General features: G+C 38.5%; 1 protein-coding gene across 1 annotated transcript in view; it reads right to left on the bottom strand.

The window, feature by feature from the left end:
• The window catches only part of LOC133572578 (calsyntenin-2-like), an 839,649-nt gene that overhangs the window by 305,805 nt on the left and 517,171 nt on the right, over nucleotides 1–16,673 (bottom strand). Inside the window, exon 3 of the mRNA XM_061925391.2 lies at nucleotides 11,504–11,699. Coding sequence (XP_061781375.2) covers nucleotides 11,504–11,699 — 196 coding nt within the window. The remainder of the gene's footprint in view (nucleotides 1–11,503; nucleotides 11,700–16,673) is intronic.

Below are 16,673 nucleotides of genomic sequence, written 5' to 3'. Positions count from 1 at the left end.
AGAAAATATTTGTATACCGCAGTTTAAAGGGGCTGTTTGCAACTTCCTACATTTTTTCAAAGCAGAAAATATAACAAGAACACCACCCGCTAGCTTATGTTACTGTCAGAATAATTGTATCTAAGTTATCACAATACTTTGTGTTGAAATGAGTTCCCGGCGAGAAGACAAAAGCTGTCTTTGAACCTACCAAGAAGAAGGCTTGTAAAACTCCATTGTGTAAGGGGGGAAGCAACATGAAGGTGTTCTGTTTCTTTCATGTATTGTAATCAACAGAAAGATATTGTTTTGACCCAAGAACTACAAAGCGGAGAGAAGGTAGAATCTGCTCAAGTTCCAGACACCTCTTTTTTCGAACACTTTTACGACCTCTTTTTTGAACCGACCTTTTCTTTTGAACTATTTTGTAATCAAAGGCGATGGCTGTTTACGACCCCGTCCTTTGGAAGCAGCTGTTGCCATGTGGTCAGGGAAAGTCCAAATAAAAGAGGAGGCGTACAATCTTTTGGCCGAGCGTAATGACACTGTACAAGGGTACAGATGTACACATTTCTCCTCACTGAGCCAAATTGAATTCTGTCTCTGTTTGATTCTTTGCTTCTTGTCCTGTTTAATAGATGTCATCAGTGTTTGAACCTGACAGTTACCATTAGTGGTTCAACAGGACACATTTGTTTGACAGGCGTCTATACTTTTCACAATTACTAACTTTATGTAATACCATTTTTTGTAATCAACCCAAATAAAATGATTGGTGTTTACAGCTGTCACTCACCGAGGGCGGGATATACTGTGTAAAATACACAGGAAAGTTAGCGCCCTCTGGGCATCTGTGTAAATGATGCAAACAGCCCCTTTAATGAGCAAATATTGATATTTGTTTGATGAATTATTAGTTGTTTTTTTCCCCCATCAAAACATATGAGACTCTGCACGTTTTAGGCTCATGTTACTTCTCAACTAAATTAACCTGTTTGTTCTCCTTTTTTTCCACAAAAGTATCAATACGATAATCGATAGAGAACAGAAACATTAAGCAGAATCGAAGAAATCTCACTAATTGCCTTCCACATTGTCCAATTGTTATATCTTGTTTTCTTACACTTCTGAGTCTCATTTGCAAGTATGCATTCATTTCAATTTGTCCTACGTGTGTTGCCATAGTCAAGAAGTAGTCTTATTGGCATTAGGTTTAATGTGGCAGTCTTGTCTCGTAGACTCCTACAAAGTGTTTGAACTGTAGGTATTGTATTTATTATTACACACCAGCTGTTTGATTGTAACGTGCATCTTGGTTGTAATTTTGAACACCAAAATCGGAGGTGTTGAAATTGCCATGTAAAATACTAATAATTAGTAATTACATAAAAATAAAGTCCCAACCATAGTCACACACACATTGGGTGTGGTGAAATGTGTCCTCTGCATTTGACCCATACCCATGTTAACCCCCTGGGAGGTGAGGGGAGCAGTGAGCAGCAGCGGTGGCCGCGCTCGGGAATCATTTTGGTGATTTAACCCCCAATTCCAACCCTTGATGCTGAGTGCCAAGCAGGGAGGTAATGGGTCCCATTTTCATAGTCTTTGGTATGACTCGGCCGGGGTTTGAACTCACGACCGCCCAGTCTCAGGGCGGACACTCTAACCACAAGGCCACTGAGTTGTATATATTGTGAGTTATATATATATACAGTGGGGCAAAAAAGTATTTAGTCAGCCGCCAATTGTGCAAGTTCTCCCACTTAAAATGATGACAGAGGTCTGTAATTTTCATCATAGGTACACTTCAACTGTGAGAGACAGAATATGAAAAAAAAATCCAGGAATTCACATTGTAGGATTTTTAAAGAATTTATTTGTAAATTATGGTGGAAAATAAGTATTTGGTCAATAACAAAAATTCAACTCAATACTTTGTTATTGCCAACAAAGGTTATATTACAGAGGTCAAACGATTACTATAGGTCTTTACCAGGTTTGCACACACAGTAGCTGGTATTTTGGCCCATTCCTCCATGCAGATCTTCTCGAGAGCAGTGATGTTTTGGGGCTGTCGCCGAGCAACACGGACTTTCAACTCCCTTCACAGATTTTCTATGGGGTTGAGGTCTGGAGACTGGCTAGGCCACTCCAGGACTTTCAAATGCTTCTTACGGAGCCACTCCTTCGTTGCCCGGGCGGTGTGTTTGGGATCATTGTCATGCTGGAAGACCCAGCCACGTTTCATCTTCAAAGCTCTCACTGATGGAAGGAGGTTTTGGCTCAAAATCTCACGATACATGGCCCCATTCATTCTTTCCTTAACACGGATCAGTCGGCCTGTCCCCTTAGCAGAAAAACAGCCCCAAAGCATGATGTTTCCACCCCCATGCTTCACAGTAGGTATGGTGTTCTTGGGATGCAACTCAGTATTCTTCTTCCTCCAAACACGACGAGTTGAGTTTCTTCTTCCTCCAAACACGACAAGTTGAGTTTATACCAAAAAGTTCTATTTTGGTTTCATCTGACCACATGACATTCTCCCAATCCTCTGCTGTATCATCCATGTGCTCTCTGGCAAACTTCAGAGGGGCCTGGACATGCACTGGCTTAAGCAGGGGGACACATCTGGCACTGCAGGATTTGATTCCCTGTCGGCGTAGTGTGTTACTGATGGTAACCTTTGTTACTTTGGTCCCAGCTCTCTGCAGGTCATTCACCAGGTCCCCCCGTGTGGTTCTGGGATTTTTGCTCACCGTTCTCATGATCATTTTGAACCCACGGGATGAGATCTTGCGTGGAGCCCCAGATCAAGGGAGATTATCAGTGGTCTTGTATGTCTTCCATTTTCTGATAATTGCTCCCACAGTTGATTTTTTCACACCAAGCTGCTTGCCTATTGTAGATTCACTCTTCACAGTCTGGTGCAGGTCTACAATTCTTTTCCTAGTGTCCTTTGACAGCTCTTTGGTCTTGGCCATAGTGGAGTTTGGAGTCTGACTGTTTGAGGCTGTGGACAGGTGTCTTTTATACAGATAACAAGTTCAAACAGGTGCCATTAATACAGGTAACAAGTGGAGGACAGAAGAGCTTCTTAAAGAAGAAATTACAGGTCTGTGAGAGCCAGAGATCTTCCTTGTTTGAAGTGACCAAATACTTATTTTCCACCATGATTTACAAATAAATTCTTTAAAATTCCTACAATGTGAATTCCTGGATTTTTCACATTCTGTCTCTCACAGTTGAAGTGTACATATGATGAAAATTACAGACCTCTGTCATCATTTTAAGTGGGAGAACTTGCACAATCGGTGGCTGACTAAATACTTTTTTGCCCCACTGTATATATATATATATATATATATATAGTATATACATACATATATATTAGAGATGTCCGATAATATCGGCCTGCCGATATTATTGGCCGATAAATGCTTTAAAATATAATATCGGAAATTATCGGTATCGGTTTTTGTATTATCAGTATCATTTTTTGTTGTTATTTTTTTTGTTTTTTTTAATTAAATCAACATAAAGAACACAAGATACACTTAGAATTAGTGCACCAACCCAAAAAACTCCCTTCCCCCCACTCATTCACACTCATTCACACAAAAGGGTTGTTTCTTTCTGTTATTAATATTCTGGTTCCTACATTATATATCAATATATATCAATACAGTCTGCAGGGATACAGTCCGTAAGCACACATGATTGTGCGTGCTGCTGGTCCACTAATAGTACTAAACTTTAACAGTTAATTTTACTCATTTTCATTAATTACCGGTACTAGTTTATATGTAACTGTTTTTATATTGTTTTACTTTCTTTTTTATTGAAGACATTTTTTTTAATTTATTTATCTTATTTTATTTTATTTTTTATTTTTTTAAATGACCTTATCTTTACCATACCTGGTTGTCCAAATTAGGCATAATAATGTGTTAATTCCACGACTGTATATATCGGTATCGGTTGATATCGGTATCGGTAATTAAGAGTTGGACAATATCGGAATATCAGATATCGGCAAAAAAGCCATTATCGGACATCCCTAATATATATATATATATATATATATATATATATATATATATATATATATATATATATATATATATATATATTAAATGGCACAACCATAGTAAATTAGTATTGACATAGCACAATTTGTAAAGAGGAGCCCTACTTTTGAGCACTTTTTACCAGACATACTTGCTTCGTTGGCATGGAAGATTGCGACATTACATAGAAACAGTCGGCTATAAATACGCCTGTTAGCCCGCCAAGAGCATAAGCCAAAAAAGGTATCTTATTGATTTTTTTAAAAAAAGGACCTTATCTTTACCATACCTGGTTGTCCAAATTAGGCATAATAATGTGTTAATTCCACGACTGTATATATCGGTATCGGTTGATATCGGTATCGGTAATTAAGAGTTGGACAATATCGGAATATCGGATATCGGCAAAAAAGCCATTATCGGACATCCCTAATATATATATATATATATATATATATATATATATATATATATATATATATATATATATATATATATATATATATATATATATATATATATATACATATATATATATATATTCATACATACATATATATATATATATATATATATATATACATATATATATATATATATATATATATATATATATATATATATATATATATATATATATATATATATATATATATATATATATATATATATATATATTAAATGGCACAAACACTGTAAATTAGTATTGACATAGCACAATTTGTAAAGAGGAGCCCTACTTTTGAGCACTTTTTACCAGACATACTTGCTTTGTTGGCATGGAAGATTGCGACATTACATAGAAACAGTTGGCTATAAATACGCCTGTTAGCCCGCCAAGAGCATAAGCCAAAAAAGGTATCTTATCGATGCATGACCACACTAAACACGGCGCTGATCAGCAGCACAAATGTTGGAATTATTCATGAGAAAGGAAGACAACAGGGCAACTTGCATTACCTGCAAAGTGGATATTGCATCAATTTTGGGAAATCCTACCAGAAACATTAGAAGACACAGCATGCGATAACGTTGAATGAATGACGCGTTTTGATCCCCTCCGAGGCGGAAGTGAGTCACCACCAGCGGCAGCTGCAAAGTCAACACGTCGTCTGCTGTTCATGCTGCAGGTAACTAACAATCTATCATGTTAAAACATGCTATTATTAACTGTAAATGTGAAATTAATGTTTCTCCTCCTTCATCACATGACTAGACCGGCAATCAGCACGCCACTTCCTGTCTAAGAGGTGATCTTCACAGCTGGAGACATCCTAATTACTCATAAATATTACGTATGCTTTCTAAAAAAATAAAAAAATAAAAAAGCAGATACACTCATTTCTGAAAAATAATGGTTCATTTCCATTGTTGATGCTTGAAAAACTGCAGTGTATAGTTCTACTTGACTTGTATTTGTCTTTGGCTGACGTACTTTTACATACTTTTGAAAGTTTATACTGTACATTAGGAAGGGGATTCATATGGCTCTATTTGTTCCGGTTTACCCGACACATGAAACGTGACGAATTAGGGGGGCGCGCTATCCACTTTAGCCGCCAAATGGCAGCAGAATGTTGATTATCTTAAAATGTGTTTTGTGGAAATTCCAACTTTGACCACGGCGTCAGTTGCTATGTAGAGTGGCGCTTTCCATCATTTTCAGTAGATTGCGTTGCAAAATGATCCAAGATCCACCCTGGAATGGGAACATGTGAATCGTTTTCTTCTTGCCCTGATGTGGGACCTGAGCCGAGGATGTCGTTGTGGCTTGTACAGCCCTTTGAGACACTCGTGATTTAGGGCTACATAAATAAACTTTGATTGGTTGAAACTCTTCCTTACTGTATATATATTTTTTTAGAAATAATACTTTTCATTTCTATTTGAAAAATGTATAAATATGTTACCAAACATTTTTGTGTAATTGCCATTCGTCCCAGAATGTATGTTGTATTGTGTTTATTACTACAGTAGAATATATATTTTATATTTTATTACTATATTTATTTTCAAAACAACATATTTTTACTGGTACTCCATCAAGAACGTGGGTCTCTTAAGACCTCACTGTTGTTTGTTTTCTTAACTAAACAAAGTTGACGCTAATCAACTTGTTTGCTTTACTCTATTCCAAATGAGAATCAATAAGAGAATCGAAAACGAACCGAATTGTTAAGCGGAATCGGAAATGGAACCAGAATCATGAAAATCTTGCAAATTCCCATCCCTGGAGATATTCCTTTCAAAAGATCAGGTTGGTCCTATCCTTCTTCGTTTCCAAACACCTTGGTTCAATCTAATACTGGTGTTCGTTATGTACTAGGACTGCGAATCTTTGGGTGTCCCACGATTCGATTCAATGTTGATTCTTGGGGGTCACGATTCGATTATAAATAGATTTTTTTCCGATTCAACGCGATTCTCGATTCAAAAACGATATTTTTCCGATTCAAAACAATTCTCTATTCATTCAATACATAGGATTTCAGCAGGATCTACCCCGACTTAAACAAGTTGAAAAACTTAATTGGGTGTTAGCATTTAGTGGTCAATTGTACGGAATATGTACTTCACTGTGCAACCTACTAATAAAAGTCTCAATCTATCAATCAATCAGTCTGCTGACATGCAAGCAGAGTAGTAGATTTTTATAAAAAAAAGCTTTTATAATTGCAAAGGACAATGTTTTATCAACTGATTGCAATAATGTAAATTTGTTTTAACTATTAAATGAACCAAAAATATGACCTATTTTATCTTTGTGAAAATATTGGACACAGTGTGTTGTCAAGCTTATGAGATGCGATGCAAGTGTAAGCCACTGTGACACTATTGTTCTTTTTTTTTTTTATATATACCGTATTTTTTCGGAGTATACCGTATTTTCCGCACTATAAGGCGCACCGGATTATTAGCCGCACCTTCAATGAATTGCATATTTCATAACTTTGTCCACCAATAAGCCGCCCCGGATTATAAGCCGCGCCTACGCTGCGCTAAAGGGAATGTCAAAAAAACAGTCAGATAGTTCAGTCAAACTTTAATAATATATTGAAAACCAGCGTTCTAACAACTCTGTCCCAAAATGTACGCAAATGTGCAATCACAAACATAGTAAAATTCAAAATGGTGTAGAGCAATAGCAACATAATGTTGCTCGAACGTTAATGTCACAACACACAAAATAAACATAGCGCTCACTTTCTGAAGTTATTCTTCATTCGTAAATCCTTCGAATTCTTCGTCTTCGGTGTCCGAATTGAAAAGTTGCGCAAGCGTGGGATCCAAAATGGCCGGTTCCGTCTCGTCGAAGTCATCGGAGTCAGTGTCGCTGTTGTTGTCCAGCAGTTCTGTGAATCCTGCCTTCCGGAAAGCTCGGACCACAGTTGTGACCGAAATATCTGCCCAGGCATTTACGATCCACTGGCAAATGTTGGCGTATGTCGTCCGGCGCTGTCTGCCTGTTTTAGTGAAGGTGTGTTCGCCTTCGGGCATCCATTGTTCCCACGCCGTTCGCAGTCGTGATTTGAATGCCCTGTTGACACCAATATCCAGCGGTTGGAGTTCTTTGGTTAATCCACCCGGAATGACGGCGAGTGTTGTATTTGTGTGCTTCACTTGTTTTTTGACACCATCTGTGATGTGGGCGCGCATAGAGTCGTATATCAACATGGACGGAGCTGTGTGAAAAAAGCCACCCGGCCTCTTCGCGTAAACTTCCCTTAACCACTCGCTCATCTTTTCTTCATCCATCCATCCCTTCGAGTTAGCTTTTATGATGACGCCGGCTGGAAAGGTCTCTTTTGGCAAGGTCTTCCTTTTGAATATCACCATGGGTGGAAGTTTCTGGCCATTAGCATGGCAAGCTAGAACCACAGTGAAGGACGACTTCTCATTCCCTGTGGTGCGAATATTCACCGTACGTGCATTTTGTAGTCTGGTCTTTACAGGGGGGGGTGGTAGCTTACAGTAGAAGAAGAAGCGCTTCCTGTTCTATGGGGGCGGGTGCTTACCTTGGCGGTTGCTTGCGTAGAAGAAGAAGCGCTTCCTGTTCTACCGGGAAAAAAGATGGCGTGCTGTTTACCGAAGTTGCGAGATCGAAACTTTATGAAAATGAATCGTAATATTAATTCATATATAAAGCGCACCGGGTTATAAGGCGCACTGTCAGCTTTTGAGAAAATGTGTGGTTTTTAGGTGCGCCTTATAGTGCGGAAAATACGGTAAGTCGCACCGGAGTATAAGTCGCACCTGCCGAAAATGCATAATAAGAAAGGAAAAAAACATATAAGTCGCACTGGAGCCCGGCCAAACTATGAAAAAAAACCTGCGACTTATAGTCCGAAAAATACGGTATATATTTTTTTTAATAAATGTCTAATGATAATGTCAATGAGGGATTTTTAATCACTGCTATGTTGAAATTGTTACTAATATTGATACTGTTGTTGATAATATTGTTTTGTTGGATTGATTACCGTAATTTTCGGACTATAAGTCGCAGTTTTTTTCATAGTTTGGCCGGGCTCCAGTGCGATTTATACATGTTTTTTTCCTTCTTTATTATGCATTTTCGGCAGGTGTGACTTATACTCTGGTGCGACTTATACTCCGAAAAATACGGTAATTAAAATCGATTTTTTTTTTAAATGAGAATCGATACTGAATCGTACAACGTGAGAATGGCGATTTGAATTCGAATCGATTTTTTCCCACACCCCTATTATGTACCCTTGCTTTGAACAAAACCTTTCCATCGTTAATCATCATTCAAGCCTCTGCTGACAACCTGCAATTGCAGCTTGAGTCTGAGCATCACTTTTCTCTGTCTAATGAGGTAAACAGACAGACGATGGTGAGGTCGCTGGAGGCATGTACCATATTCAAAATGTAAATGCAGGATCACACATATCCTGGTTCGTATGCCAGGGAGATGGTATTCTTCACAGATAATTATCACCTTAACTTCTTAGTTTGTGCAAGGTGGCAGCTGTCCTTAATTATGTTCCACAGGAGCTATAGGGTCGATGAAATGATGTCCTTATTGTGCACACCGATTGTAGCTGCGGTTGAGAGAGCGCGCTGTAGGTCGGATCGTGTCCTGTTTTTTTCTTCTGACTTTTTAATTCATTTCCATAATGAAATATGTTGTAGTTCATCAAGAACTGAGAATATGCTCCATTGCACGTTACAGACAGTATTGCCAAAAGCATTGTTTTGACCAGTTGCTTCGGTAGGAATGTGATGAGGTCGCTAGTCAGTGTTTCCTGCAAGACTGTGCCACACATTTTCAATGGGAGACAGGTCTGGACTACAGGCAGGCCGGTCTAGTAGCCGGACTCTTTTACTACGAAGCCACGTTGTTGTAACACGTGCATAATGTGGCTTGGCATTGTCTTGCTGAAATAAGCAGGGGCGTCCATGATAACGTTAAGTTAAAGTTAAAGTTAAAGTACCAATGATTGTCACACACACACACAATCATGAAATGTGTCCTCTGCATTTGAACCATCCCCTGGGAGGTGAGGGGAGCAGTGGGCAGCACCGGTTGCCGCGTCCGGGAATCATTTTTAGACTAGACTTAGACTTAGACTTAGACTTACTTTTTATTGTCATTCAAATTTGAACTTTACAGCACAGATAAGAACAAAATTTCGTTACATAAGCTCATGGTAGTGCAGAATAACAAAGCAATAAGGTGCATGTATAAATAAATAAATATATATAAACATAAATAATATATAAATATATATCTAAAATAAATAAATATATATAAATAAATATTTTGGTGATTTAACCCCCAATTCCAACCCTTGATGCTGAGTGCCAAGCAGGGAGGTAATGGGTCCCATTTTTATAGTCTTTGGTATGACTCGGCCGGGGTTTGAACTCACAACCTATCTCAGGGCGGACACTCTAACCACTAGGCCACTGAGTAGGTGACGTTGCTTGGATGGCAACATATGTTGCTCCAAAACCTGTATGTACCTTTCAGTATTAATGGCGCCTTCACAGATGTCTAAGTTACCCATGTCCTGGGCACTAATACCATACCATCACAGATGCTGGCTTTTGAAATGTGCGCCTATAACAGTCCGGATGGTTCTTTTCCTCTTTGGTCCGGAGGACACAATGTCCACAGTTTCCAAAAACTATTTGAAATGTGGACTCGTCCGACCACAGAACACTTTTCCGCTTTGCATCAGTCTATCTTAGATGAGCTCGGGCCCAGCAGAGCCAGCTGTGTTTCTGGGTGTTGTTGATAAATGGCTTTGGCTTTGTATAGTAGAGTTTTCCTGCAAGACTGCAATCTGTTGGTGTTGTTAATTGGGGGGGGGGGGGGGGGTAAAGGACACCATCGTTTAATTTGCATAGCTCGCCATGACGCAAGTAATTGCAATGAATGCTGTAAAATAATGTTGTTGTTTCTATAAGAGTCTAAATACTCGCTAAATATTGCAACTACATTGACAGAATTAATCCATCCTGCTCCTTCTTCTAATTTTCTGGCAAACCAGGTGCATATTAAATGTTAAAAAGTGTAATTATGCATACTGCCACCCAATGTATGGAGTAAGAAAGTCCCATTTAATGTGTTTATGAGCAGGTCAAATTTATTTGTGGCGGTCAACAGAAAAATGTATCGTAAACACTTTAGTAGTGTTGTCCCGATACCAATATTTTGGTACCGGTACCAAAATGATTCAGATACTTTTCGGTACTTTTCGGTAAATGGCATTATTGGCTTTATTTTAACAAAAAATCTTAAGGTACATTAAACAAATGTTTCTTGTTGCAACTTTGTCCTTAAATATAATAGTGAACATACAAGACAACTTGTCTTTTAGTAGTAAGTAAACAAACAAAGGCTGACATATGCAGTAACATATTGTGTCATTTTCCATTCTATTATTTTATTAAAAAAATAAGGACAAGTGGTCCCGCCCAAGGACACAACGGCAGTGATTTTTGGATGGTAAGAGGCGGGGAGCGAACCTGCAACCCTCAGGTTTCTGGCACGGTTGCTCTACCCACTACACCATGCCGCCCCAATAACATTATTCATTACATTCACTGTATTCTACTGACCTATATTGGTTAAGAAATGCATATTTTTATATTTGCAATTAACCAGTGATTTTAATGGCAAACGGTGTAGAAAGAACTTCAGTACAATAGGAAGGGGATTTCATCATATGAATTGTGATGAATTGGGGGGTGCGCTATCCACTTTAGCTGCCAGACGACAGTAGAGTGTTGACTATCTTAAAATGTGTTTTGTGGCAATTCCAACTTTGACCCCAGCATCAGTTGCTATATCGAATGGCACTTTCCATTATTTCAGCAGACTGCATTGCAAAATGATTCACCCGTGAGAAGCCATACGAACCCCTTCAATACTGTGCATCCTTGACATTCTCTTGACTATATACCAAACTATATATGTTACTCACTTGTGGGACTTTTTGCCCTCCGTGCCCCTTGGTCCTGAACCGCAGTCATGAGCCTGAATGATGAAGGTGTACTCCTTCTGCAGCTCACAGTCCACCAAGCCGCGGGCCCTCAGCTGGCCCTCCCCCGAAGTGCCGTTCAGCACCACTGCCTCGAATGGAGCATCCAACCCGTGGATGTTGAAAGCGCAGATCTCCCCTGGAGACGAGAGGAAGTGAATCACAGTCAGGTGGAAAATGAGTGTGTCAAAAAGGTATGACAGGACATAAAAAGTCCCTTTCACACATTCGAGAAAGAAAACTCCTGTGCAAACTCACAAAATCAGCAGGGGGATCAAATCATTGTTCCCTCACTGTGTACTCACATACGCCCTGTAAAACACTGTCAAAAATAATGCATCGTAATATTTACCTCTATCAAGCATAACATAAATCCTGATCAAAACATCCTCCCACTCCCTCGGTTCACGTCGATACATATATATATATTCTGTAAAAAACCCAAATATACTACACAATTTGCTCATCTGATGCAGATCTTTGCGATGTTATTGAGTTTTATTTGTGTCGTTTCCGAGGACATGAAATTGATCTTGCAATGAAAAAAGAAATCAGCCCATAAATTTGGGCTCATCATACAACAAACTGTTTTCAGAGGTCCATGGAAGGGGACTGTAACCATGCATTATGTGCAAAGGGTGTATTATGTAATAAACGTTTACCTCATTATGTAATACGAAAACACCGCATTTTGTAACAAAATCTTGGACGAATTTTGTAATAAACATTGACACATTTTTTTAATAAAGTTTTGCATATCTGACCACAGAACTTTCCTCCAGAAGGTTTTATCTTTGTCCATGTGGTGTCAGATGAAACAAAAATTGAGCTGTTTGGCCACAATATCCAGCAACGTGTTTGGAGGAGAAAAGGTGAGGTCTTTAATCCCAGGAACACCAGACCTACCGTCAAGCATGGTGGTGGTAGTATTATGCTCTAAACTTTAACACAAAATGTAGGCGCTGTAGTTTGTTTTCTAATAAAATGGCACAATTTGGTGCATTATGTAATAAACCATGAAATTTGAGGTCTTAATTAGAAAAAACTTAGAATTTATTTTAGGAATCTTGTAGGATGTTTCATTTGTCGAACCTAAACCAACTGTAAATGTATTGATTTTATAATGGATAATGAGATTGCAAGCAACAGACACAACTTTTGTTATGTTAATTCTTTACTTTATGTGACACAAACAATAAAAACACCACTACAAATATGACCAATTGCATGTTGTTTATGCAGCAAAATTACAAAATCCGTCATATTTATTTATATAAAGAGGCAAAAATGTATTACATTATTAAATAATGCAACATTACTATGTAACTTAATACATTGTTATGATGATTTTCCACTTTTCTAACTCAATCTTGGATCCTTCAACGAGTGTCCAACTGGTGCTTTGCAATTATTTTCTGTCACAGCCCCCATATGGGAAATCATTTTCGTGCAATCCCCCTAAATTAAATTCAGATTGAAAACGTGCTAATACATCCATCCATCCATCCATTTTCTACCGCTTGTCCCTTTTTGGGTCGCGGGGGGTGTTGGAGCCTATCCCAGCTGCACTCGGGCGGAAGGCGAGGTACACCCTGGACAAGTCGCCACCTCATCACAGGGCCAACACAGATGGACAGACAACATTCACACACTAGGGCCAATCTAGTGTTGCCAATCAACCTATGTTAATACAGTATCTATTTATCTGCTTTTATACCCAGTCATGGCACCCACCTGTTCTCAATTAGCCTGTTCACCTGTGGTATGTTCCAAATAAGTGTTTGATGAGCATTCCTCAAATTTCTCTGTTTTTTTTGCCACTTGTGCCAGCTTTTTTTATTTTTATTTTCAGGCATCAAATTCTAAATTAGCTGATATTTGTAAAAAAAAATATCAACGTTTACCAGTTCTAACGTTAAGTATCTTGTCTTTGCAGTCTATTCAATTAAATATAGGTTGAAAATAATTTGCAAATCATTGTATTCTGTTTGTATTTACCATTCACACAATATGCCAACTTCACTAGTTTTGGGTTTTGTATAATATAGTAACAGACACGTTCATAACACTATGTAATACGTAAATCAAATTACACATTATTAATTACACACCTAAAAATAACAATATTATGTATATTGAAAAGAAAAGTATGAATACAATTTAAAAAAAAACCTGTTTCATTGTAGCCTTCAAAGCCATATATGATATATATATATATATATATATATATATATATATATATATATATATATATATATATATATAGTGAATTTACAAGACAACTTGTCTTTTATTAGTAAGTAAACAAACAAAAGCTCCTAATTTGTCTGCTGACATTTGCAGTAACATATTGTGTCATTTTCCATTCTATTATTTTGTCAAAATTATAAAGGACAAGCTGTAAAAATGGGATAACTAATCCACTTGTTAATTTACTGTTAATATCTGCTTATTTTCCGTTTTAACATGTTTTATCTACACTTCTATTAAAATGTAATAATCTCTAATTCTTCTGTTGTTTAATACCTTACATTAGTTTTGGATGATACCACAAATTTAGGTATCGATCCGATACCAAGTAGTTACAGAATCGTACATTGGTCATATTCAAAGTCCTCTTGTGTCCAGGGATGTATTTACTGAGTTTATATGATTTTTTTTTTTTTTTAAAAAGGTACACGTTGTGCGTGTCATATTAGGATATTAGTAAATCAGACCCACTGTCAACTACTCTACATCAGTTTAAGCATTTTTATTTTCAGAAACCCAATTAACCTTTTCTAATTCTTCCTCATTTATTTCACATAAATTGTCTGTGTTACTAAATGATCAAGGGTGATGGGTCAAATGCAGAGAATAATTTCGCCACACCTAGTTTGTGTGTGACAATCAGTGGTACTTTAACTTTAACTTTTAAATGCCTCCGACCCTCATGACCCCGGGAGGGACAAGCAGTAGAAAATGGATGGATGGATATGACAGTGACGTGCGGTCACTAGAGGCAGGTGAGGCCCAGCCTCACCTGCCATCATGGAAAGAAAAAAAATGTAAAAAGAAAACAAATTAATTAAATTGTTATATGTATTCAGTGATTATACTATTAAGTTATTTTCCATTTAACTTCACCAGTTTTCGATTATTTTTATTCAAAATCGCTGAATTTTCACATTTGCCGTTCAAATACTGAGAAGAGACGGTGCGGTGATCAGCAGCCAGTTGAGGCACGTCACTCAGTTGTACCTCAACATGGATTGTGGACTCGGCTAACTGCTGGCCTGCTGTGCAGTGAGACCGTATTGCTATATGAATTATATTATACATTTCCATAGTTTAGTTAGCTGAGGTATATAATGTACAGTGTATTTTCTCAACAACTGTATGTGTGTAACGTATTTCTTGTGCTGAGCGATCATAAAACTGCTGCGAAGACGCACTGTGTGAGGCTCGCAGTAATCCCGCCTCCTGGTGCCGGTTAATGCACCCCCGCGAAGAGTGCACCCCCCGACGGGAGCGCCACACCAACCAAAGCCCACACCCAAACCCTCCACGTGCAAGACCGAATCCACCCAAAAAAAGTCACTTAACAAGAAGCCAAAAAGTGCAAAAACAACATTGCTCGCGCCGGACGAGCCGTGAACGACTGCAGGGACACAACATTAGGTACACCTGCAGACTGCAGCACGGATTTCATATTGCATTCATTCACAACTCCTCCAACACGAACACTACTGTTCCCGCACTTATAAGTAAAGGTAAGACCATAATAAGTTTTTTTTTTTTATTAAATGTGCTTTTTTGTGTGCTACAGTTTGTATGTGTAAAGTTAAAGTTAAGTTAAAGTACCAATGATTGTCACACACACACTAGGTGTGGTGAAATTTGTCCTCTGCATTCGACCCATCTTCCTCTTCACCCTCCTGGGAGGTGAGGGGAGCAGTGGGGAGCAGTGGGCAGCAGCGGCGCTGCGCCCAGGAATAAATTTTGGTGATTTAACCCCCAATTCCAACCCTTGATGCTGAGTGCCAAGCAGGGAAGAGTGCAGGTATGAGCTTTTAAACATAACCCGTTAACTGCTGCCAATCAAATGGTGACTAAAATACTCTTTAGCGTTCATATGTTTGTAAATCTGACTGTGATGAACTCAGTGCCTCACCAGTCATCAACCTCACCGCACGTCACTGGGATATGAACACATTCAACTTCAATGCAATGTGCCATCACTGTGCCAGATGCACAGATAATCTATAACAACACAAAAAGGAGAATATTATTTTCAATCCTAGGCTCCAAACGTATTGTTGCTACTCTTAACTCTTGCTCAATGTTAGGCTGGGATCTGTACTCAGTTGTTTTTTAACTGTTGCTGCAATAAAAAAAACAACCTCACAGAGATAAAATGCTGCAAAAGGGTAGTAGAATGGCACAAAACAAACACAAGTTTTTTCCTCATTTCCTACTGGAGTTAAAACAACTATGTATGTTTTGTTGTACTGTTTATTGTCACACCGCCTCCTTTTTTCTTTTTAACTCCTGCCACAAACTTCTTCATCTCCTCAGCTTTGTACACGTGTTGCTGTGTACTCACTACTGCAACTGAGTAGTAAGGATAGAACAGGATAAGATACCATAGACAATATGAGCTTCAGTGGCACCATTTCTACATACAACTACAAAAGTAAAACACAACAAATGAGCTATAAATAATAGAGCTGTGTATAGAGAGAGTATGGCCAACTCCGTTTCAAAGTTGGGACCAAACATGGCGCCCCGTAGGCACGCAATGGGCTTTTGACTAGAGAAATGCTTTAAAATGTAATATCGGAAATTATCGGTATCGGTTTCAAAAAGTAAAATGTATGACTTTTTAAAACGCCGCTGTACGGAATAGTACACGGATGTAGGGAGAAGTACAGAGCAGTTGCGTCTCCCAGTCATACTTGCCAACCCTCTCGATTTTCCCGGGAGACTCCCGAATTTCAGTGCCCCTCCCGAAAATCTCCCGGGACAACCATTCTCCCGAATTTCTCCCAATTTCCACCCAGACAACAATATTGGGGGCGTGCCTTCAAGGCACTGCCTGTGCGTGCCGGCCCAATCACATAATATCTACGGC

Source organism: Nerophis lumbriciformis, linkage group LG30 (genome assembly GCF_033978685.3).
Source record: "Nerophis lumbriciformis linkage group LG30, RoL_Nlum_v2.1, whole genome shotgun sequence".
NCBI lineage: Eukaryota > Metazoa > Chordata > Actinopteri > Syngnathiformes > Syngnathidae > Nerophis > Nerophis lumbriciformis.
The sequence above is the reverse complement of the archived record's forward strand: the minus strand, read 5'-3'. Positions and strand labels throughout refer to the sequence as shown.